The 23,226-nt window shown below is 41.4% G+C and overlaps 3 protein-coding genes across 4 annotated transcripts; all 3 read left to right on the top strand.

Moving 5' to 3' along the window:
• Positions 1–1,053: 1,053 nt before the first annotated feature.
• On the top strand, positions 1,054–7,129 carry rnf14 (ring finger protein 14). Its single transcript, XM_027154379.2, has 8 exons — positions 1,054–1,198; positions 3,066–3,226; positions 3,321–3,451; positions 3,725–4,246; positions 4,591–4,819; positions 5,095–5,267; positions 5,854–5,984; positions 6,570–7,129. Exons 2-8 carry the CDS (start codon positions 3,076–3,078, stop codon positions 6,619–6,621), a joined length of 1,389 nt encoding a protein of 462 aa, XP_027010180.1. The 5' UTR covers positions 1,054–1,198; positions 3,066–3,075; the 3' UTR covers positions 6,622–7,129.
• A 1,998-nt stretch (positions 7,130–9,127) lies between these two features.
• Positions 9,128–13,546, top strand: endou2 (endonuclease, polyU-specific 2). The gene is made up of 6 exons (XM_027154376.2): positions 9,128–9,229; positions 10,075–10,180; positions 10,296–10,417; positions 10,550–10,662; positions 11,844–11,997; positions 13,212–13,546. The coding sequence occupies exons 1-6, from the start codon at positions 9,128–9,130 to the stop codon at positions 13,464–13,466; spliced, it is 852 nt and encodes a 283-aa protein (XP_027010177.1). The 3' UTR covers positions 13,467–13,546.
• Positions 13,547–15,565: 2,019 nt separating this feature from the next.
• Positions 15,566–21,851, top strand: ndfip1l (Nedd4 family interacting protein 1, like). Of its 2 annotated transcripts, XM_047805829.1 has the most exons (9): positions 15,566–15,749; positions 17,932–18,019; positions 18,175–18,305; positions 18,925–18,972; positions 19,745–19,832; positions 20,084–20,208; positions 20,336–20,402; positions 20,690–20,815; positions 20,903–21,851. In XM_047805829.1, the coding sequence occupies exons 1-8, from the start codon at positions 15,720–15,722 to the stop codon at positions 20,791–20,793; spliced, it is 681 nt and encodes a 226-aa protein (XP_047661785.1). In that variant the 5' UTR covers positions 15,566–15,719; the 3' UTR covers positions 20,794–20,815; positions 20,903–21,851. The 2 variants fall into 2 exon arrangements, with proteins under 2 accessions (XP_047661785.1, XP_027010176.1); XM_027154375.2 differs by lacking the exon at positions 18,925–18,972 and having other exon boundaries at positions 15,567–15,749.
• Positions 21,852–23,226: the final 1,375 nt, after the last annotated feature.

Raw genomic sequence — 23,226 nt, forward strand, 5'->3', positions numbered from 1 at the left:
TAAACACATATAATCTTTTATACACTCTTATAATCACTTATAATCTCTTATAAAATCTTATAATCTCTTATTAACTCTTATAATCTGTTATATGCTTTTATAATCTCCTAAACACGTATAATCTCTTATACACACTTATGCTCACTTATAATCTCTTATAAACTCTTATACACTTATAAACTCTTATAATCTCTTATAAACTCTTATGTTATATACTTTTATAATCTCACAAACTCTTATACACTTATAAACTCTTATAATCTCTTATAAACTCTTATAAACACCTATAATCTGTTATAAACTCTTATACACTTATAAACTCTTATAATCTCTTATAATATCTTATAAACTCTTATAAACACTTATAATCTCTTATAAACTCTTATATTATATACTTTTATAATCTCACAAACTTTTATACACTTATAAACTCTTATAAATTCTTATAATCTCTTATAAACTCATATAATCAACTCATATATCTATATTCTCATAAACACATATAATCTTTTATACACTCTTATAATCTCTTATAAAATCTTATAATCTCTTATTAACTCTTATAATCTGTTATATGCTTTTATAATCTCCTAAACACGTATAATCTCATACACTCTTAAGCTCACTTATAATCTCTTATAAACTCTTATACACTTATATCTTATAAACTCTTATACACTTATAAAATCTTATATCTTATAAACTCTTATAAACACCTATAATCTGTTATAAACTCTTATACACTTATAAACTCTTATAATTTCTTATAATCTTTTATATCTTATAAACTCTTATAAACGTTCATAACCTGATAGTTAAAAGGAGTAAATAATCCTTGTAAATATTCATTTAATTAAAAATGTTGTATTTGATGTTACACGAGGATTCTTGGGGGAAAAGTTTACAATAAATAAAGTCTAATAAAGTCTAATAAAGTCTAATAAAGTCTAATAAAGTCTAATAAAGTCTGCAGTGACTCAGCACTAATCTGCTCTAGGAAATCATTTGCTGAGTCTATGGATACTTCCGGTATTAGGATTCAACTTTGACTGACTGAGCTGTATCAGGATTGGTTACCAGACAACACCAACAGGAGATGTGATTGGACAACGTGCGCTCACGTTTGCATTCGGGGCGGGATTTGTTTAGAATGTGGGGACACTGTATGTGTTTATTTATTTATTCTTCAACTCTGTGGGTAAGTTAGTCATTAACTTACCTGTTTAGTCATTAACTTACCTGTTTAGTCATTAACTTACCTACTTAGTCATGAGCTGAACTATTTACTAATAATTCTTTTTCCCCAAGACCGGAACAGGAAGGTTGTTTTTAAGTCTGAAGGCTAACTGACAGCTAGTTGTGTTTGTTAGCGACTTTAATGGCAGCTCTGGTTAGTTAAGGAGGACTAGTGAAGTAGGTTAGGGTTAGAGATTAGACTCGGTCTGGTCATTACTGTCAAAATCACGTAATGACTGTGACATTACTGTGTGTTAGAAACCCGGGACCCTGCAGATAGGTGGGACAACAACAACAACAACAATAATAATAGTAATAATAGTAATAATAGTAATAATAGTAATAATAGTAATGCAGGACCAGCCACTACAATGGGAATGTGTGTGTTCATGTGTCTTAAACAACCTAAAGATCTAAAGTTTACACCTCCCTGAATGTTTGGCCACATTATAAACACACAGCTTTAAATTACTATTAAAGGGACGTTTTCAGACCTGTGGCTCGTTGTAACTGTAATTAGTGTCTGTACATAAATAGTGAGTGAGTTTCTCAGCTCATGAGGTGATGCACTGAGTTGGCTGATACTGCACCATGGGGAAGAGAAAAGAACTGCAAATGGACCTGCGTAATAACGTAGTGGAACTTTATAAAGCGGGGAAAGGATATAAAAGGATCTCAACACTTGAAAATGCCAGTCAGTGCTGTGGAGAAATAAAAGGTTCTGTTGATAAAAGGTTCTGCCACGGTCAGGTAGAGCAAGAAAGATTTCACCCACTACTGCCAGAAGATTTGTTCGGAACGCAAAGAAACACCCACATACACCTTGGAGAGAAATACAGGCTGCTGTGGAAAAATGTGGTGTTGTTTCAGGGAGCAAAATAAGGAGGGACTTGAACACAAATGTCCTGCATGGTCGAGTTGTCAGGAGAAAGTCCAAGCCACAATAAGACCCACCTTCAGTACACTAGACAGAACCTAGACAAGACTCACAGCTTCTGGAGCAGAGTCATGTGGAGGGATGAGACCACAACTAAACTTTATAGTCACAACCATAAACAATATGTTTGAAAGGAGTCAACAAGGTCTACGGTGAAAAGTACACCATCCCCACTGTAAAGCATGGTGGTGGATCTCTTATGTTTTGAGGCTGTGTGAGCTCCAGGGACACAGGGACGTTAGGAGAAACGGATGGAAAGATGAATGCAGCATGTTATCAGAAAATACTGGCAGACAATATTCATTCTACAGCACGAACGCTGCACATGGGACGATCTCAGATGTTCCAACATGACCGTGATCCAAAGCACAAGACAAGACCCTCCAACGGCTACAGCAGAAAAAGCTGAAGAAGGTTCTGGAGGACATCACAGTCTCCTGACCTCACTATCATTCAGCCACTTTGGGGAGATCTATGCAGGAATTGGAACTTTACAGGAACTGGAGGCATTTTGCTAAGAAGAATGGGCTGCTATTCTACCTGAGAGAATTAAGGACCTCATGCATAATTATTACAAAAGACTTTATGCTATCATTGATGTTGAAGGGGGCAATTTTAAATATATTAAATATTATAATGTATCATGACATAATTTATCAGGATATTTTATAACATTCACCCAGCTCATAGCTCATAGCTGACTTAATTTCAGCTATGAGTTTTCATTGTAGTTAATCAGCATGCCAGCGCCAGGACAGGTCTGGTTCAGGTTAGCTGGAATTCTAGCACAGCATTTAGCTTCTCTTAGTCCTTATTCTCAAATGAATGAAACTCTTTTTCTTCATGTTCACAGTTCAGATCTTTGTGTTGAAACAATCTTCTTTTTCATCAGGAATGTTAAAATGTCTGAGGATCAGGAAGCACAGGATGATGAACTGCTGGCTCTAGCGAGTATTTATGATGATGAAGAGTTTCGTCGAGCTGAGTCAGGCAGGGAAGGAGAGATCCATCTGTGTCTGGGGCTTCCACATGACTTCAAGCTGCTGGTCAGCGGTGAGGTGATGTTAGAGTCGCGTGTTAGTGTGAAACCTGACCCAGGTTTCTCCTCCTGCTTCTCACATGCACTTCTGTGAATTTGCATGAACAGGGGAGACATCTGTGGAGTACCATGTGTCGTTTCTGCCTCCTCTGGTCTTGAGTTTCGAGCTTCCTGTTGATTATCCTTCCTCAACTGCGCCGGTGTTTACCCTAAGCTCCAAATGGCTCTCTAGACTCCAGGTGAGGAAACTGTGTTCATGATTCCAGCTTTTTATTTGTATGGCACTTTTAACAACAGACAGTTTCACAAAGCAGCTTTACAGAAAAATAAATTAATTTCAGTTATGAAAACAGTAATATTTCTCAATTAATAAAATTAAGTGGGAGGGGCCAACTCTGTCTCTCCTGTCACAGCAGTATGCATCACTGCAGGCATGTGCCAGCTTATGTATGTATGAGGAATTAATATCCTCTTTCGTCATTCTCCACCTTTCCTTCTCTCAACCCTACCAGCTGACCTCTCTGTGTAAGCGTCTGGATGAGCTGTGGGAGGAGAATCACGGCAGCGTGGTGCTCTTCACCTGGATCCAGTTCCTCAAAGAGGAGGCTTTGGACTTCCTGGGTCTGCAGTCTCCTCTGGAAATCCCCAGCAATAGCAACAAGCATTCTCAGCTGGAACGCGGCAGAACTGATGGCGCCGCCAGGCTAGTCGAAAGCGGTGGTGCAGAGAAGAAGAAGATGTCACAGCTGGACCCTCGCGCCGTCCTAGAGGCCGAGCCGCTCCACGACCTGCTGCGTCAGCTCCTGGACTTCGACGAAGCTCAGAAGCAGAAGGTGTTCGACAGTAAGGTGTTCTTCTGTGGGATCTGCATCACTGAGAAGCTGGGCTCCAGCTGTGTGATGTTTAAAGAGTGTCAGCATGTTCACTGCAGGGACTGCGTCAGGGAATTCTTTCAGGTCCAGATCCGAGACGGCAAGGTTCAGTGCCTTACGTGTCCCGAGCCTGAGTGTACCTCTGTAGCCACACCTTCTCAGGTATCCTCTGACACCTGTGTGTACCTGGAGCATCATTTAAAGCAAATGTGACTGATTAATTTTAGAATAAAATCACAAGACTTATGTTTAAATATTATTATTACTATTATTATTAATATAGTATTCTAGGTTATAAAGGTAAACTAACACAAAGAGAACAGACATTAGCAGCAGCACCAAACACAACATAATGTATTTGTTTGCTCAGAGCCTGGTTATAGGTTCCATTCTGTCTACATCTGAAGTAAAGTGAAGTAAAGTGAGATTTTATTGGCGTTTTGTAGCCTGTAAGCTGCTGAGAAATGAATGCGTCAGATGAGGACGTGATCTTGCTTCATTAACAGGTGAAACTGCTTGTTGAAGCGGACGAGTTTGCACGATACGACCGCCTGCTGCTGCAGAACAGTCTGGACCTGATGGCGGACGTTGTTTACTGCCCTCGCACTTCCTGTTGCATGGCTGTGTTGCTGGAGCCCAACTCCACCATGGGCCTGTGTCCGTCCTGCCAGTACGTCTTCTGTATCCTGTGCAAGCGCGCCTACCACGGCCTCTCACACTGCATACTGTCTGTCGGTAAGTCACTGTCACTGATGCTCAGAATTAAAGTACAGCTGCTTATATACAGTAACTGACAGAAAAGCTTACAGATCAACACCTAGCTGTATAAAGGTGTGACCACAGATAAAGGACCATAGTGTTTCAGTCAGTTTGGTAGTGAGAGATGTTGTGGGGGTTTGGGTGTAATCACCTGGATGTGTACCTATACAGCAGAAATGTACTGAGAAGAATATTCAGCCTTTATAGAAAGGAAAAGAAATGAATGGGGCAAAACATGTCCTTTTCCTTAGATGGGCTCCATAATCTGCCGGAGGAGTACCTGGAGGGTTCTGAGGAAGAAAAGAAGTTCTTGGAGCAGCGTTTTGGAAAGAAGGTGATCCAGCGTGCAGTAGAAGAGTCCTTCAGTATGAAGTGGTTGGATGAGAACTCAAAAAACTGCCCTCGCTGTAACATGCACATTCAGGTCAGATGCACTGATGGATCTTTACATACAAAGCAAACTGTTCAGGAGTGTTAGCACACAAAGGTGTGTGTGTGTGTGTGTGCTTGTGTGTGTGTGTGTGTGCGTGTGTGTGTGTGTGTGTGTGCGCTTGTGTGTGTGTGTGCGTGTGTGCGTGTGTGTGTGTGTGTGTGTGTGTGTGTGTGTGTGTGTGACACGCTTTGTGTGTGAGACAATGTGCAACTTGTGCAAAAAAACAGTGTTTGTACAAGACAGTGTGGCTGAAAGAGCGCTCTGATGAGCATCACACACGTTCTGAGGGAGATGAAGGACCTCAGAAAGTTCAGTGAGGATACAGAATCTCAGGTGTAACAAACATCTCATTGTGTCTAATGATCACCTTTTATTAGTTTTATTAGACAGAACGTCTGTATAACTCTAACCACACTGTTTGTGGTGTAATGGTTGGGGATGAAGAGAGTTTAGAGATCCAGTTCCTCAGGAATGAGATCAGAAGAGCTTCTTGCTCCATACATCTCATTAGGATGTTTATTATAAAGTGAGCGATGTAAAAATCTTTTATCTCATGTTTCTCCTCTCGGTTCTGCAGAAGATGCAAGGCTGCAACAAAATGACCTGCACCTCCTGTCAGCAGTTCTTCTGCTGGCTCTGTCTGACTCCTCTGTCACGAGTGAATCCCTACAGCCACTTCAACAATCCCAACAATCTCTGCTTCAATCAGTAGGCCTCCTCCACCCTCTCATACACCCTTGTATACACCTTCACCCTCTCATACACACCTCCACCCTCTCATACACCCTCATATACACCTCCACTCTCTCATACACCCTCACATACACCTCCACCCTCTCATACACCCTCATATACACCTCCACTCTCTCATACACCCTCATATACACCTCCACTCTCTCATACACCCTCACATACACCTCCACCCTCTCATACACTCTCTCATACACTTACATTCTCACATACACCCTCTCATACACCCTCATATACACCTACACTCTCACCTCCACCCTCATACAACCTCTCATACACCCTCACATATACCTCCACCCTCTCACACACACTCTGAAATACACCTCCACCCTCACACACACCTCCACCCTCAAGCACACCTCCACTTTCACATACACCCACACATACACCTCTTTGCTGAGAATGTGTTTACTGTTCAGTGAAGCAGGTCTAATCACTGTTATCAGTCCTGACTGTACAGGAAGAGTAAAGTGTTCTTTCTAAGAGTGCATTAGTGACATACGGTGTCTTGTCTTTTTAAAATATTTTTTGTACTTTTTCTAGATTGTTCCAGGGTGTAGACGAAGAAGAGTTTTCGAGTGATGAAGACGAGTGAAAATGAGTCGAGTGGCAGCACCAGGAGTGCAGTAAAACCTGCTCTGTTCTGTGTACATCAGGATCTTTCTTATTCACAGTTTCCCAGAATCTAACGGATGATAACGGTGAAGGAGATGAAGAAAAGCTAACAGTCCAAATGGGGCTTATTATCTGATTGAAAAGAACAGTCTGTGTGAATGTTCATTATGTTCTACACCAGGGGTCTCCAGTCTTACCCACACAGGGCCGGTGTGGGTGCAGGTTTTCATTCCAACCAAGCAGAAGCCACACCTGATTCCACCTGTTTAATATTAAACCATTGTAAGTTTAAACCAGTTTAATGAAAACCTGCACCCACACCGGCCCTGTGTGGGTAAGATCGGACACCGCTGATGTAGAGTTAAGTTCAGAAATGTCATGAACATTGGAGACTAATTATGGAAACGGGTTCTGTTCTAATAATTTGTCAGTAAATGGTGAATGGTGGAATAAAGTCGATCAAAGTTGATCATATTATCTGTATTCTATACAAGTCTATATTTTTCTTTGGATCCATGTACAGAGCTGTCAAGTGTGACGCACTGAGAGTGACGTCCCTCATGTGGGTCTTTTCTCACGCTCTCTGCCACACAATGTATTTCTCACGCAGAAAAACTGACTATTTATCATATATTTAATACACTGCAGCACCCAAACTGTATCAGTCCGCACTGCTGTCTCTATGGAAACGGGCAGGAACCAAACACGTCTCCCCTGGAGCTCTTAGTCGAGCCTGACACTTCCAATCAAAAACAGAGGCTACACAACAGCCAATCAGAAAATAGCACTATTGTATCTGGGTAAGATTTAACGTAACAACCAATGAAGAAAACATTAATTAGAGAGGGTATTTACGATGGTCAGTTTGAACAAAACCGCAACACGAAACAGCTCGTCTCTGGACGGGACATTGTCCTCAATCATGTCTCTGGACGGGACATTGTCCTCAATCATGTCTCTGGACGGGACATTGTCCTCAATCATGTCCCTAAACATGTCTGGGCTTGTGCTGAACTGTTTTATATGGGAGCAACATTACACATGATAAAGGGGTCCAAAAAGGTAACAAACACAGACATAATCTCTCTCTCTCTCTCTCTCTCTCTCTCTCTCTCTCTCTCTCTCTCTCTCTCTCTCTCTCTCTCTCTCTCTCACACACACACACACACACACACACACACACACACAAATAAATGGAAATTGAACAAATACTTTGTATTTGGTTAAAATGTGGTCAGTGATCCTGCTGAAACCTTTTATTTTGGGTGCTGGGGGTGGTGGGTGTCCGACGAGGGGTTTGCTGGGGGGTTGGAAATGTCACTCTTGCCTGTCTTCAAAACTTGAGAGCCCTTCATGTATACTGTAAACTTTATTCCTGTACATCTGCTTACCCCAATAAACCTCCACCAATCAGAGTTCAGTGATTGGTGATTTTTTTTTTAGAGATGTTTGTGTTCATTACAACCAAAGTGTCGACTCTCACAAAATATCGTCACTTTCTTTTCATGTTTTTATAATTTATTTAGAAATTGTGACTGGGATGAATAAGTGAAATGATTTAACATGTTACGCTATTTTAAGTGTCTCAAATTCACATCATTCCTGACAAAATATTCTTTTTCAAACAAATTCACATAAGACTAAGACGCGTCTGTATATACACCTCATTACAGAGGTCATTTTTTTCTTGATTTTTATTATTTTTATTGTTTTCATTAATAAATAAAACAGTTCTATCACAAATTGATGAATTCATCAACAAAAATAGAGCAAAGCAGGAAGTGTGTCAGAATATATTAACCCTCTCGTTTCAGCCTGTGGCATTAAAATGAATAAATCTTTTTTAAATAAAATAATGCAGCTGTTCTTCCTGCATGTGATGGGTTCAGAAGAAATGGTTGAAAATTTAATGTTATAATAGAGTTTACAATTTATTTATTGCTTAGGAACATTTCAAATGATCCTGTGATGTCAGTATTACATTATAATTATGGAGTAATCAGGTTTATTCCTCTTTAGGTTATCACACTCGTCATCTCTCACGTTCTCAGGGTCCTGGTAAAGAAATAACTCAGTTATGTTTAATTTGTGATGTAAACTGAAACAAAAGGTGGTACAAAGACCCTCAGAGCTCATTGTAATGGAACAAACTGCTTCTGATCCTTTTGACTAGAGTTGCTGACATGTGCTCTCTCTCTCTCTCTCTCTCTCTCTCTCTCTCTCTCTCTCTCTCTCTCTCTCTCTCTCTCTCTCTCTCTCTCTCTCTCTCTCTCTCTCGTGCTGTACTATGACACACAGCCCCTTCTATCCTGTCAACACTATACATTTAGAACTGAACACACACACATCCCTGTGTGAGTCTACTGTGTTGTGTATTGATGTGAATTTCAGTGCAAATGTTTCTAAAGTGGACATAAAATCTGTACTGATGAAGATTTACTTGTTTTTTAATCAGATAACCAGAGCGTCTGTGTCCACATCACATGATGATTGAACATGACCCTGACCTGTCAGCTGTAGCGCAGGAGCTGTGGGACAACGACATCCATCGCCTGAGACCTGGGACTGACTACTGCATATCTCTGCAAGTAATAATAATAATAATAATAATAATAATAATAATAATAATAATAATAATAAAGGAGTATTTCTGTGTGGTTTTTCAAAATAAAGTCTATCCCTGGGATCTCTAGCAGGTTTAACACATTAATTACTGCGTATGGACAAATATTTAGTAAATCCTGAGGACAGCTGTTTGTTCATAAACAGATAAAATATCTAACCACATATTACAACCCTTTAGCTGTTATATCTGAGAAAAACAAAACGTTTTATTTAGCTTTCCGACTCCAAACCTGTTCAGTTCCAGCTTTTTGAGATTTTGATCAATCATAACCAACCGTAACATCTTAGACAAACCCAGCACTTTCTCTTACAGCTCCAGGATCAGGAGGTTTTGGATAAACACATTTTCTGTTTTTTCCTCAGCACGTGGCTCTCTGTCACTCTGTCTCTTGTCAGTTCATCTTGTTTTATACCCCAGGGAAGGTGGATAGAGATGAGATTAAAATGCTGCTTTACCCACACACCTTATATTACTTGAGGATTTGCTAGTTTTCCTGCTCGTATTTACTGACACTGTGCTCATTTATCTGTAATAGCTGTTTAGTGTCTCTGACCTGGTAATGTTCTCTGGTGGTGTTTATATAACACAATATAACACAATATAACACAATATAACACAATATAGCACAATATAACAGCAGCTCCTCTTAATGTGATTGTCTTATTGCTCCTCTTTCTCTCAATGATGTCATTGATCCTGGCTGAAGGTAAGAAGTGAGAAGATGAAAGATGGGATATAGCGTCTGAAATAAAGACAGAATAAATCATAGGTTTACTCCATCACCATGTGACTCTGTGTCTTCTGCAGAATAAAGCAACTCATCTGTCGGACCTCAGCGACGGGAATCAAGCAGCTGGATCTCCTTTATTCACATATGTGGATGAAACCATTTTTAAAAACGAAACTTTCTTGGGTAAGAAAAAGGAAATGAATAATAACTCCTAAAGCAGATATTTCCTAAAAGTAATATTTTTATTCATAGTAATAGGGATTTAAAGAGATAGTGTGATTTTACTCCTGTTTTTCAGCCTTCATTTCACTTCTGGATAATTATGAGAGTGATACAGGTGTACCGGAGGTCGTGACCCCGGAGGAGGAGGCGGAGAATCTCAGGTTTTTGGACTCTATAATAAAGACTCCTGTAATGAAGGTAACACCTGACATTTAAAACACTTAAGACACTTAAAGATCCTTGATGAAATATTCTCACAAACTGATCTGCTTGTTTCAAACCGAATGCGCGACTTGTTTTTTCTCATGTTTTAGCGTTTTTCCCTCACAGATTGTCCATAACTATCTAGTAAAGAAGAAACTCTCTGCCTCTGACACATCAGTGTTTAAGGAGCAGCTGCACCACATCTGGTTCGAGCTCTATGCCAGGAGAGGATCCAGCAGGTACCGATAAATAAACTTACAGCCGCAGAGGAGGGACAGGAGGTCCGTGGAAGTGCATCTGTCCCCCCCCCTCTCCCTCCCTCCCCCTCTCCCTCTCCCTCCCTCCCTCCCTCCCTCCCTCTCTCTCTCTCTCTCTCTCTCTCTCTCTCTCTTTCTTTCTTTCTCTCTCTCTCAATTTAAATTTAAATTTTAACAAGCTTTATTGTCATGACCATATACATGTACAGTGTTAACCAAAGCATTATAGTAAAGAGAAGAACAACTCTTATTAATAAACATATTATTTAGAACACAGGTAAACAGGTAGGGGGGTCACAGTGGCTTAGTGGTTAGCATGTTCGCCTCACTCCTCCAGGGTCGGGGGTTCGATTCCCGCCTTCGCCTTGTGTGTGTGGAGTTTGCATGTTCTCCCCGTGCCTCGGGGGTTTCCTCCGGGTACTCCGGTTTCCTCCCCCGGTCCCAAGACATGCATGGTAGGTTGATTGGCATCTCTGGGAAATTGTCCGTAGTGTGTGAGTGTGTGAGTGAATGAGAGTGTGTGTGTGTGTGTGTGTGTGAGTGAATGAGAGTGTGTGTGTTCCCTGTGATGGGTTGGCACTCCGTCCAGGGTGTATCCTGCCTCGTTGCCCGATGACGCCTGAGATAGGCACAGGCTCCCCGTGACCCGAGGTAGTTCGGATAAGCGGTAGTGAATGAATGAATGAATGAAAGGTAAACAGGTAAACAGGTAAACAGGTAAACAGGTAAACACTACTCATTCACTGCTGGACTGAAATTTCCTGAGGAACTAATTTTCAGTCCTAAGTAATTGTTCTCATTAGAGTGTACTATTGTGTGTGTTCCTGTGGTGAAGTGCGGTGTGTTTCTCTGACTTCTATAACTTTATGAAATATAAAAGGTGATAGTTTTTTTGAGGTTGTCTGTCAGGGCCCAGCTGACAGTACTGCTGCAGCAGGTCCAGGTTCTGCTGTAGACCCTGAGCACTGGGGGACTGCAGGACCAGGTCATCTGCATATAGCAGGAATCTGAACTCTGTGTCGTGTAGAGTGAGACCTATAGAGAGAGAGATAGAGAGAGAAGATAATAATAATAATAATAATAATTATTATTATTATTATCTTCTCTCTCTATCTCTCTCTATCTCTCCCTATCTCTCCCCCCCCCCCCCATCTCTCTCTAAGACCAGACTCTTCAGGGTTCGAGCATGTCTTTGTAGGTGAAACCAGAGGTGGACACACTGTTATCGGTTTCCACAACTGGATTCAGCTGTACTTGCAGGAGAAACTCGGCCATATCGACTACAAAGGTTACAGCATAAAAGCGAATTCTCCAGAAGTAGGTTTCTGATGCAGTAATAAGGGAATGTTTTTGAATTATAATCATCTGATGTAATAATACGTCTAAATGAACTGCCCATAATTTAGGTTTCATGTTTCATAACTAATCAGTACATGTGAAAATAATCCAAGTTGAAAATTATGCTGTAAATATTTTGAGCTGTTAAATGCTTCTCAGAATCCAGGACAGACATCACGGTGGTGTAACGATGTATTAAAACATTCTGAACATCATGACCATGCACAGGACATGAGATGGACATGTGACATGAGATGGACAAGTGACCTTTATATCCATCAATCCACCAAATTATTTTATATGAGCATGTGCTGCAACACACACACACACACTAAATGTGAAGGTTGGAGTAAGTGTTAGCAGAGATGGCTCACTCGAGTCATATGACTTGACTCGAGTCAGACTTAAGTCGCAAATTTGAGACTTGAGACTTGCTTGACAAATGTTAAAAAATACTCGACTTGACTTTGACTTGACATTACTTAAGACTTGACTCAGACTTGGGTTAAATAACTTAGAGATGGGGACTCGACTTGACTCGAGTCAGACTTAAGTAGCAAATTTGAGACTCGAGACTTGCTTGACAAATATTAAAAAAAGACTCAACTTGACTATGACTTGACCTTACTTGAGACTTACTTGTGACTTGCACATGTGTGACTTACTCCCACCTCTGAGTGTTAGTAATTCATTAACACTGTTTGAGTCATCATAGTATAAATCCACTTTTCCATGTAGACATGTATGGAAGGAGTCTCCAGTGTCAGTGCTTTAACTGTAATCTCCAGGAGTTTAGACTTTTCTCATTAACACGACAAGCTCTTCTCTTATAAACCGTAAGAGAGAATAAACAGAATTCAGACGAAGATCCGCTGTTTAGAACAAAAGTGACAACAGAAATTTTAAATATACCAATAAATTGGTAAAATGCCTGATGTTGTGGTCATTAATGAATTAATGATTGTAATCATTAGCAAGTCTCTGTGGCATAAAAGGAATAGAACACTTCAGGATGTTGTTGGTGTTTTAGGAAAAAGATCACTTCTGTGTTATTCGGGATCACAGCTCTGTGTTGTGGATTATTTTCCTAGAACTAACACCACACTGATTTTATTGCCTGTGTAAGTTATTTGAATGTGGATCAGTTTAGTGATTAGAACAATCTAATATTTTATATTAAATGTGGTTTACAGCCTGATGAGAACAAACACATCTTAGCTCTACAGTTTATCTGGAAGAATGGGTTCAAGCCCAAAGGCAGCATCTTCCTCGGAGTGAGTCCGGAGTTTGAGTTCGCTCTGTACACCTTGTGTTTCATCACCTCTCCCAATGAGCGTGTCAGAGTGTCCTTCAGTCTATACGAGGTGGAGATCGTATGCCATCACTACAACCAGAAGCACATAGGAACAACGTACCCCGTCCTCATCAGATACCGAGACGTACAGTGAGCAGAAGGGGACATGGGTTATAGCTGAGGGTCTCCACTACTGCTTATATTTAATCTCTAATGAAAAGAAAAACAATCGTCTCTGCAGAGCCATTTATTGATATTCAGCATCTTTTATTTCTATCTGATTTTGTTTGCATTGATAACAGAAATAAAGTGTGAACATTGTCTGATTTGTCCCAGAAGCTTTATGTTAGAGAGAACTGACATTATTCAGGAGGTTTATTGTCGTCATGTGCACAGAGAAAACACAATGGTGAGGACCATAAGATAAAGTGCTAACTTTGCTCGTCTCCCTTACAAAAAGAATAAAAATAAATAACAGAAATGGACAAAAAATGTATGCAGTATATACAGATTAAGACTTAAGTAAGGTGCTCAGTAAAGTGGTGTTCAGTAAGGTGTTCAGTAAAGTGGTATTCAGTAAGAAGGTGTTTAGTAAGGTGGTGTTCAGTAAAGTGGTGTTCAGTAAGGTGTTCGGTAAGAAGGTGTTCAGTAAAGTGGTGTTCAGTAAGGTGTTCAGTAAGAAGGTGTTCAGTAAGGTGGTGTTCAGTAAGGTGTTCAGTAAGAAGGTGTTCAGTAAGGTGGTGTTCAGTAAGGTGTTCAGTAAGGCGTTCAGTAAGAAGCTGTTCAGTAAGGTGGTGTTTAGTAAGGTGTTCAGTAAGAAGGTGTTCAGTAAGGTGTTCAGTAAGAAGGTGTTCAGTAAGAAGGTGTTCAGTAAAGTGGTGTTCAGTAAGGTGTTCGGTAAGAAGGTGTTCAGTAAGGTGTTTAGTAAACTGGTGTTCAGTAAGGTGTTCAGTAAGAAGGTGTTCAGTAAGAAGGTGTTCAGTAAAGTGTTCAGTAAGAAGGTGTTCAGTAAGGTGGTGTTCAGTAAGGTGTTCAGTAAGAAGGTGTTCAGTAAGGTGTGCAGTAAAAAGGTGTTCAGTAAGAAGGTGTTCAGTAAAGTGGTGTTCAGTAAGGTGTTCGGTAAGAAGGTGTTCAGTAAGGTGTTCAGTAAAGTGGTGTTCAGTAAGGTGTTCAGTAAGAAGGTGTTCAGTAAGGTGGTGTTTAGTAAGGTGTTCAGTAAGAAGGTGTTCAGTAAGGTGTTCAGTAAGAAGGTGTTCAGTAAGAAGGTGTTCAGTAAGGTGTTCAGTAAGAAGGTGTTCAGTAAGAAGGTGTTCAGTAAAGTGGTGTTCAGTAAGGTGTTCAGTAAGAAGGTGTTCAGTAAGGTGTTCAGTAAGAAGGTGTTCAGTAAGGTGGTGTTTAGTAAGGTGTTCAGTAAGAAGGTGTAGTAAGGTGGTGTTTAGTAAGGTGTTCAGTAAGAAGGTGTTCAGTAAGAAGGTGTTCAGTAAGGTGTTCAGTAAGAAGGTGTTCAGTAAGAAGGTGTTCAGTAAGGTGTTCAGTAAGAAGGTGTTCGGTAAGGTGGTGTTCAGTAAGGTGTTCAGTAAGGTGTTCAGTAAGAAGGTGTTCAGTAAGAAGGTGTTCAGTAAGGTGGTGTTTAGTAAGGTGTTCAGTAAGAAGGTGTTCAGTAAGAAGGTGTTCAGTAAGGTGTTCAGTAAGAAGGTGTTCAGTAAGGTGTTCAGTAAGAAGGTGTTCAGTAAGAAGGTGTTCAGTAAGAAGGTGTTCAGTAAAGTGGTGTTCAGTAAGAAGGTGTTCAGTAAGAAGGTGTTCAGTAAGGTGGTGTTCAGTAAGGTGTTCAGTAAGAAGGTGTTCAGTAAGGTGTTCAGTAAGAAGGTGTTCGGTAAGGTGGTGTTCAGTAAGGTGTTCAGTAAGAAGGTGTTCAGTAAGAAGGTGTTCAGTAAGAAGGTGTTCAGTAAGGTGTTCAGTAAGGTGGTGTTTAGTAAGGTGTTCAGTAAGAAGGTGTTCAGTAAGAAGGTGTTCAGTAAGAAGGTGTTCAGTAAGAAGGTGTTCAGTAAGAAGGTGTTCAGTAAGAAGGTGTTCAGTAAGCACCAGAGAAGCACCAGAAGGTGTTCAGTAAGAAGGTGTTCAGTAAGGTGTTCAGTAAGCACCGGTGAGCACCAGAGAAAAAAATACAGAAAATTTTAGACGTCATGCGCAGTGAATACGCATGCGCAGATCGGACAGCGATTCAGATCGGTACTGCACCATCACGACCTCCGGGTGGCGCCAGTGTGCGTCTGACATCACCGGAAATGAAAACAGGCCAAAGAGCAGACGTGGGCACGGACACACAAACTTACATAATTCCACACAACAATCCGGTTAAAGTGTTGATTGTTCATCAATCCTCTGGATCCTGTGGAGATTTGTGACGATGGCGGAACCCAGTGTTAGATATCAGCAGGTGAGGAAACGCTTCTGTCACTCGATAGCTTAGCATGCTAACTGTCCAAAATAACACATTAATGTATGAACTGTGGATGAAAAGGTCTGTCACCGCGAAAAGGTTGTGTTATGGTCAAGTGTTTGTACTCTAGCGTGTTGGAATGGACGCAGGTTTAGTAACAACGCTTATCTTGGTACATTTTCTAGCATTGAGAAGTGTTTCCATGAGACACTGATGACGCCTCAGTCCACCTTAAATCTCATTGTGTTCGTCTGATGATGCCTCAGTCCACCTTAAATCTCATTGTGTTCGTCTGATGATGCCTCAGTCCACCTTAAATCTCATTGTGTTCGTCTGATGATGCCTCAGTCCACCTTAAATCTCATTGTGTTCGTCTGATGATGCCTCAGTCCACCTTAAATCTCATTGTGTTCGTCTGATGATGCCTCAGTCCACCTTAAATCTCATTGTGTTTGTCTGATGACGCCTCAGTCCACCTTAAATCTCATTGTGTTTGTCTGATGACGCCTCAGTCCACCTTAAATCTCATTGTTTTCATCTTCTTTACCGTTTATACGTTTACATCCGAGCTCTAATGTTAACTGCATAAAACAGCTCATGCCCACAAAGTCGCCCTGTTACATGCTCACTGTTTGTGTTGTGTGTTTGTAGTAAACAGCTAAAGAGACTGAAGTTTTCTGTTCCACCTTTAAAGCTCCAGTAGTTCAGTTTTTCTGCCTGTAGATGGCGCTGGAGATAAACGCGTTATCATTAAACAGGGGCTTTAAGCACACAGACCACAGCAGGTTCCGACCCGGTCAGATAACTTAGTTTAAATATTCTAAATAAATCGTTTTGTTGACCGTAAGGAGACTGAATGATTTGTGAGGGTGGAAAACTGCTGTTATTCCACTAGGGGGCGAAAAAGAGCAACGAACCACATTTTGAACTGTAAGTGTAGTTTTATTTTATCATTAATAAAACAACAACTTTATTAACAGATAACATTCAACAGCAGCATCCATCACTCAGTCAGTCAGCAAACTGATTAATGAACAAACATCAAAATGTGAGGTAAATCTCCGCTGTCCTCACTATCTGCTGCAGGGTCTTGTGTTGGTGCAGTTCACAAACCAGACAGTGATGCAGCTGCTCACGATGATCTCAATGGTCCCTCTGTAAAAAGTAGTCAGGATGGGGGGAGGGAGATGTTCCTTTCTCAGACTTCATAAGAAGCAGAGATGCTGCTGGGCTTTCTTGGTGATGGAGCCGGTGTTGAGTTACCAGGTGAAGTTCTCCGCTAGATGAACACCAAGAAATTTGGTGCTCTTGACGATCTCTACTGATGATCTGTGGATGTTCAGCAGAGAGCGGGCGCTCTGTGCTCTCCTGAAGTCAACAACCATCTCTTTAGTTTTATCAACATTCAGAGAAAGGTTGTTGGCTCTAAACCAGTATGTTGTCTGGTCCAGCAGCCTTCCATGGGTTAACTCTGCATGTTCTCCTCACGTTGGCCGTGGATAGACAGAGTACCTGGTCGTTCTTTCTTGCCGCTATGTTGTTCTGCACCTTGAACTGAGTGTAGAAGTCATTCAGCACATCTGTGAGGGAGGCGTCACTATCACATGCAGGTGAAGCTGTCTTGTAGTTCGTGATCACCTGTATGCGCTGCCACATGCGCTGCCACATGCGCCTGGCAGTGGCTGTGGATTGTCTGTGTGTGTGTGTGTGCTTTGCTTCTCTGATGGCTCGGGACAGTTTGGCCCTTGCTGCTCTTAGGGCCGCCCTGTCCCCTGTTCTGAAGGCTAGGTCTCTAGTCCTCAGCAGCGCATGCAGGTTATATACATATACATGTGTGTGTTTGAGTGTGTGTGTGTCTCGTGGCAGGAAGTCACATGATTGTGCTGCTCAGCTGAAGGACCTTCACAGTACACGATGTTCTGTTCTATCTTATTTAATAAAGGACTTATGAACAGTTTATTTTATTCTAGATTATATGTAATGGTGCCATCAGGAATTTCACCTCTGAGTATTTTTGTTAATTATTAAAGAAAGTTGAAAACTAAATATTTTACACTAGATGTAATCTGCTTTGTATTCGGTTTATTTCTGTGTAAAAGACAAACTTCACTTCAAAATAAATAAAAAAACAAAATCCTGTGCATCTGAGAATCGACCCGAGTCTGTTTTCTCTCATCAGTTACCCAGTGAAGAGGAAGTGGAGGCGGGGCCTCAGGTGCGTTCTGATGCTCCGCCCCCTTACAGCAGCGTCGCAGCAGTTAACGCAGGTACGCGTCATTTACACTGAAACCGTTTCTCTTAATGTTAGTTTTACAGTCCTGAGAGTGATGAAGGGAATATTTCTTTTTTACATTCTTTTCTAATCGAATACAAACTATTCACTTCATCACTAAATTGTTTTTTCTTCTTTCACCTTTTAAAGCCTATTTTGATTATAAAGAAGACGCTGCGTTCCCCAAACCTCCATCTTACAACGTAGCCACGTCGCTGCCGTCGTATGACGAGGCTGAGAGAAGCAAGACGGAGACGTTTGTTCCCCCGGTGACAGGAAGAGTGAGTATTGCTCCGTTATCGAACCTCTCCGCTCCAAATACGTACCGAAATATGCCGTAACCGTGACTACGGCCGAGCGACAGATCGGTCACGTCACAGTAGTCCTAGGTTATATACTGTAGTTAGTGCCTTTAGCAGCATGACGTGTCTGTTTGTCTCCGAGTCTCTTGTCTGTGTGTCAGATATCCGAAGAGTATTTTATCCCCTCAGGGTCACAGCAAGGTCGTAAAAACGCTGCCATTTTCCTGTGAAATGAGTCGATGTGGTCGTTTACTTTAAAGTGAATAAAATAAACGTATTAGAGAATTTATCTTTCCTTCTGTCTCACACTTACTTTATTCTACAGAAGGTTTCCATCTTGTTTATTAATCTGGTGAAAATTACAGTCTCTTAATTAGTTTAAAGTTTTTATAGTCTGTAAGTCTGTACTGATGAGTCTGTAGAAACGCCCTTGAGGTTGCTGTCCATGTTTCTGTCTCCATTTTCTGACTCCATGTTTGTCAACAGTAATTTTTTTATCACTTTTATGAACTTTTTGAACTTTAAGATTGTTATTGATCCTTTCTTCCCGTTTTTGCTCACACTTCTCTGTTTCTTCACCACACACTGCTTCGCACAGCACAGGGAACGTCTGGACACTTTTGATGATGTAACTCAAGCGCTGGAGGTATAGTACCAGTGTTAGTGTGTGGAGCTGTAGCATCTCCCAAAGCTTTTATGGTCCAAAGAGAAGGGACGTAAACAGATATGATGCTTTAACACACTTTTACTCCTTCTGTGACTATATTTCTGCCCTCACCTGCACACCTGCTTATTCACACAGTTATCTATCAGACTCCCGGTGGTCTCAGGGGCTTCACGCTGGCATGGCTGTTGGTGTGTGTGAGTATTTCAGAAGCCTCTGATCTCCTGGGACTTTCAGGGTCTGAGCCCCACCTGACCTTTATCTGATCTCCATCTGCCCAGTCTGAGTGAGTCCGACCCCACTGTAGACACGTGACTGACAGGAGAAACCTGGTCTTCTGCTGTTGTAGGTTTGCCATGATGTGTGAGATGAGATGATTTTCTCCTCAGACCGTCGTGTGTGAAACTTTCAGGAGATCAGCAGCATCTGAAATCATCTCAAACCATCGAGGCTGCCACGTCACTGTCCGTGAGATCGCTGAGATTTTTCCCTTCTGATGTTTGATGTGAACTTTAATTTCCGTACGGACCAAATCGAGCGAATCTTCTACACGTCCTCTCGGATTTAAAGGAAGCTCAGGGTTCTGCTGATGAAGTGTTTCCTGCAGTGTTTGTGTTGTTCTGTGTGGAGTTTCCAGCCTCAAGCCATCACCAGAGACTTGACTTATCATGTTGACTTTGAATTTTAGTGTGAAAAAAGATGGACGGATTTGTTTCTGACAAAAACATCTCTGACGTCTCATGCCTTTGTTCAGGATGAAGATTTTGCGCCCAGAGAAGATTTTGAGGACGCGGACCAGCTGCGAATCGGCAACGATGGCATTTTCATGCTGACTTTCTTTAGTAAGTGTTTTGTTGTCGTTACCCAGATGGTTTACGGCTCTTTACATGGCGGTTCCTGGGATTAGACCCTGGATCCGGTGTGAGACCTCACTGGAGATGAACGAATAAGTCTTACGTGTTACGACGACAAAGACTTTGTCTCTGAGTTGTTCGGCTCTTTAACACACGTGATTAAAAAAAGTGATGAGAAACATTTCCTATAATTTTGTTGTATGATGTCTGAGTGCTTTATGTTGGGATTTTCTCCTCAGTGGCTTTCCTCTTCAACTGGATCGGTTTCTTCCTGTCCTTCTGTCTGACCACCTCAGCAGCAGGTCGATACGGAGCCATCTCCGGCTTTGGCTTGTCCCTCATTAAGTGGATCCTGATTGTGAGAGTATGTCTTTCTGCAGTTGTCATAATCATCCTCATCCTCATCATCTTCATCATCATCGTATCACATGATTTTAAAGGTTTATAAATCTGTCCTTTAGAAACCTGTCGTGTGGTTTGTGTGATTTCAGTTCTCTACGTATTTCCCTGGTTATTTTGATGGTCAGTACTGGCTGTGGTGGGTGTTCCTGGTGCTGGGTGAGTTCCCTGGTCTCATACATAAAGCCTGTACTTCTACATATTTATATGATTTACGTGTCAGAAAGTGTTTGTTTAAATCAGCCTGTAGTCCTGACTTATTGTCCCTCTAAATAAAGGCAGTAAAAAGTGATCGTGATGTTTTCTGGATGTGAAGCTGTAACTTGACGACACTGTAATGGTTATTAACTTGTTGACTTGTTATTAACTTTTATTCACACGCTGAATAAAGCGGTTATAATCCTGTGTGTAGTGAAGATGCTGTGACACGTCTCCATGTCTTCCAGGATTTCTGCTGTTCCTCAGAGGATTCATCAACTACGCCAAGATCCGCAAAATGGCCGACTCTTTCTCGACTCTCCCGAGAACCAGAGTCCTCTTTATTTATTAAAGATTCGTGTCCTTAATCTTCTGTATGTATCAGCGTTTTTGTGTAAATTCTTTAGCGTGCGTTTTCTGAGTCATGATTCATGACGGTTCTGATTTTTCTGTTCCTGCAGCAGCTCGGTGGAAGTTTCTGGCCTCCACAAAGCCGAGGGACCGCCGCGTACTTACAGACAACCGAATCACCCTCCATGCATAATACAGGGAGAGAAAAGTCACTCGTTTATTTCAGGATGAGGATTTTATTATTTTTTGCTTTGATGAACGTCTCTCGACGGATGGCGTGATACTCTCCATAGTAGCTGTAATCGTGTGGATGCTGATCTCTCCATCACTGTACAGGAATCTTTAGTGATTTAAGGTTAAGCGCTTATACTTGGATGTGATGATCTGCTGTGTAGTAACAGCATGCATTATACCCCGATACCCCATAGGGGGCAGTCTTGTGTTTTTTTTCCTTTGTGTTTTTTTTTTCCTACTTGTAATGACGTCAAACACAGAAGCAGTCAGTCGCTGTTGGTCACCAACCATTCACAAATATCTCTACTTCCTTTCTGTGATTGGCAGTGAAATAAATTTAATCTCTCTCTCTCCCTCTCTCTCTCACTCATTTTCTGTCTCTCTCTTTCACACTTTGTGTCTCTCTCTCACTCAGTCTCACTCTGTCTCACTCTCTCTTCTCTCTCTTTCTCTCTCACACTTTGTCTCTCTCTCTTTCTTTCTCTCTGTCTCTCCCTCTCTCTCTTCTCCCCCCCTCTCTCCCTCTCTCTCTCTCCCCCTCCCCCCCCCTCTCATTTTCTGTCTCTCTCTTTCACACTTTGTCTCTCTCACTCTCTGTCCCCCCCCCCCCCCGAGCTGTTACATGTGATGTGGTCAGGCAGTATGCTTTATAATCTGTGTATTTATTTTAAACATGGGAGGTCCCATAAGATAAAAGCTGGATACAGATATGAAATGTTTTGTACGTGTTGTACGTCACACCATGTAGAATTAAACTATTTATCCCTTTATGTTTTGCTTATATTGTGCTTAATTAAATAAATAAATACGTCACTTCAAAGCCCACTCGCAGCAAAGCCCTTGTTTTATGGGACGTGTACGACCTTCTGTTCTTCTCTTATATGATCTGAAGGAATGTTAGTGGCAGGGTTCGAGTCCCTGTGTGTCGTGGCTTTGCGGCGGGACGCAGCCCCAGCTGTCTCGTTCCGTGTGAGTATTTTTTCCTGGGTAAACGAGTCCTTCTTTGATTAAGTGAATACACCCCCATTCAGGACGCAGCCATGCTAGGGGTCCGTTTCATCTCCTGTGGTTTAATTGTGCATGCTTTTTCTCTCGTCCCTCTTTGTTTTGCTGTGACTTGTCTGCTCTTGTTGCTGAAGGTATCATCCATGGAGCAGGAAGTGGTTCTCTTTTGTACTCTTTGTTTTCCCAACCAGTTTTGCGGACAGCTTTGGAATGCTGATGGATGCACACGTGTATAAGCCTGTAAATAGGACATTGCTATTAAAGTCTCTGGTTGTTGCAAACACTAAACAAAACGTGTGTTCATGTTTGAAGGCTGGATTTGAGAGCGAGCCGTCAGGGCTGCTGAAAAAGACCTGCAGAAAATCTGTGAATTCTGTCCTACACACTTGTGATCTGTTGATGAGTCACACTGCAATGTGCTGCATCTCTTTACTAATCATTTCAGTCTAAAGTTTGGGGTTAAACTGGAGTTTTGTCAAACCCAAGAAATGGAGGTAAGTAAATCATAGTGACATTTAAAATGAGTTCAGCAGGGAAACAAAAATCAGATAAAAAGCCTCACTTCCTCTGTGTCCTGGCTTCAGACTTCAGGTCCAGTTACTGCCTATGTGGAGTCTCGTCTCCGTATACTAGCTTCCTCTCTGTCCAAAATCATACTGGAAGTGTGTGTGTGTGTGTTGTCTGTGTGTGTTGTCTGTGTGTGTTGTCTGTGTGTGTTGTCTGTGTGTGTTGTCTGTGTGTGTTGTCTGTGTGTGTGTGTACATGTGTGTACATGCGTGTGTGTGTACATGCGTGTACATGCGTGTGTGTGTGCGTGTACATGCGTGTGTGTGTCTGTGTGTGTGTGTACATGCGCGTGTGTGTGTGTGTGTGTGTGTGTGGTGTGGTGTGGTGTGTGTGTGTGTGTGTGTGTGTGTGTGTGTGTGTTCCTCCTCAGCATTCCCAGCAGAGGTTCTGGATTCACAGTGAGTAGAATAAAGAGCTCACTACAGATGAGTGAAGGAGAAAAGTTCTGGATTTTTATCTTTATTTACTTAAAATTTTCATATAGATTTTTTTTATTACATTTATTAGGATTTTATTTATTATTATTGTTGTTGTTGTTGTTGTTGTTGTTATTACTAAGTACTAATTATTCTGTGTGGTTTTCTTCGGTTTGTATATCATCAGAAATTTGAATAAAAATCAGATTTTG

This window comes from Tachysurus fulvidraco, chromosome 21 (genome assembly GCF_022655615.1).
Source record: "Tachysurus fulvidraco isolate hzauxx_2018 chromosome 21, HZAU_PFXX_2.0, whole genome shotgun sequence".
Lineage (NCBI taxonomy): Eukaryota > Metazoa > Chordata > Actinopteri > Siluriformes > Bagridae > Tachysurus > Tachysurus fulvidraco.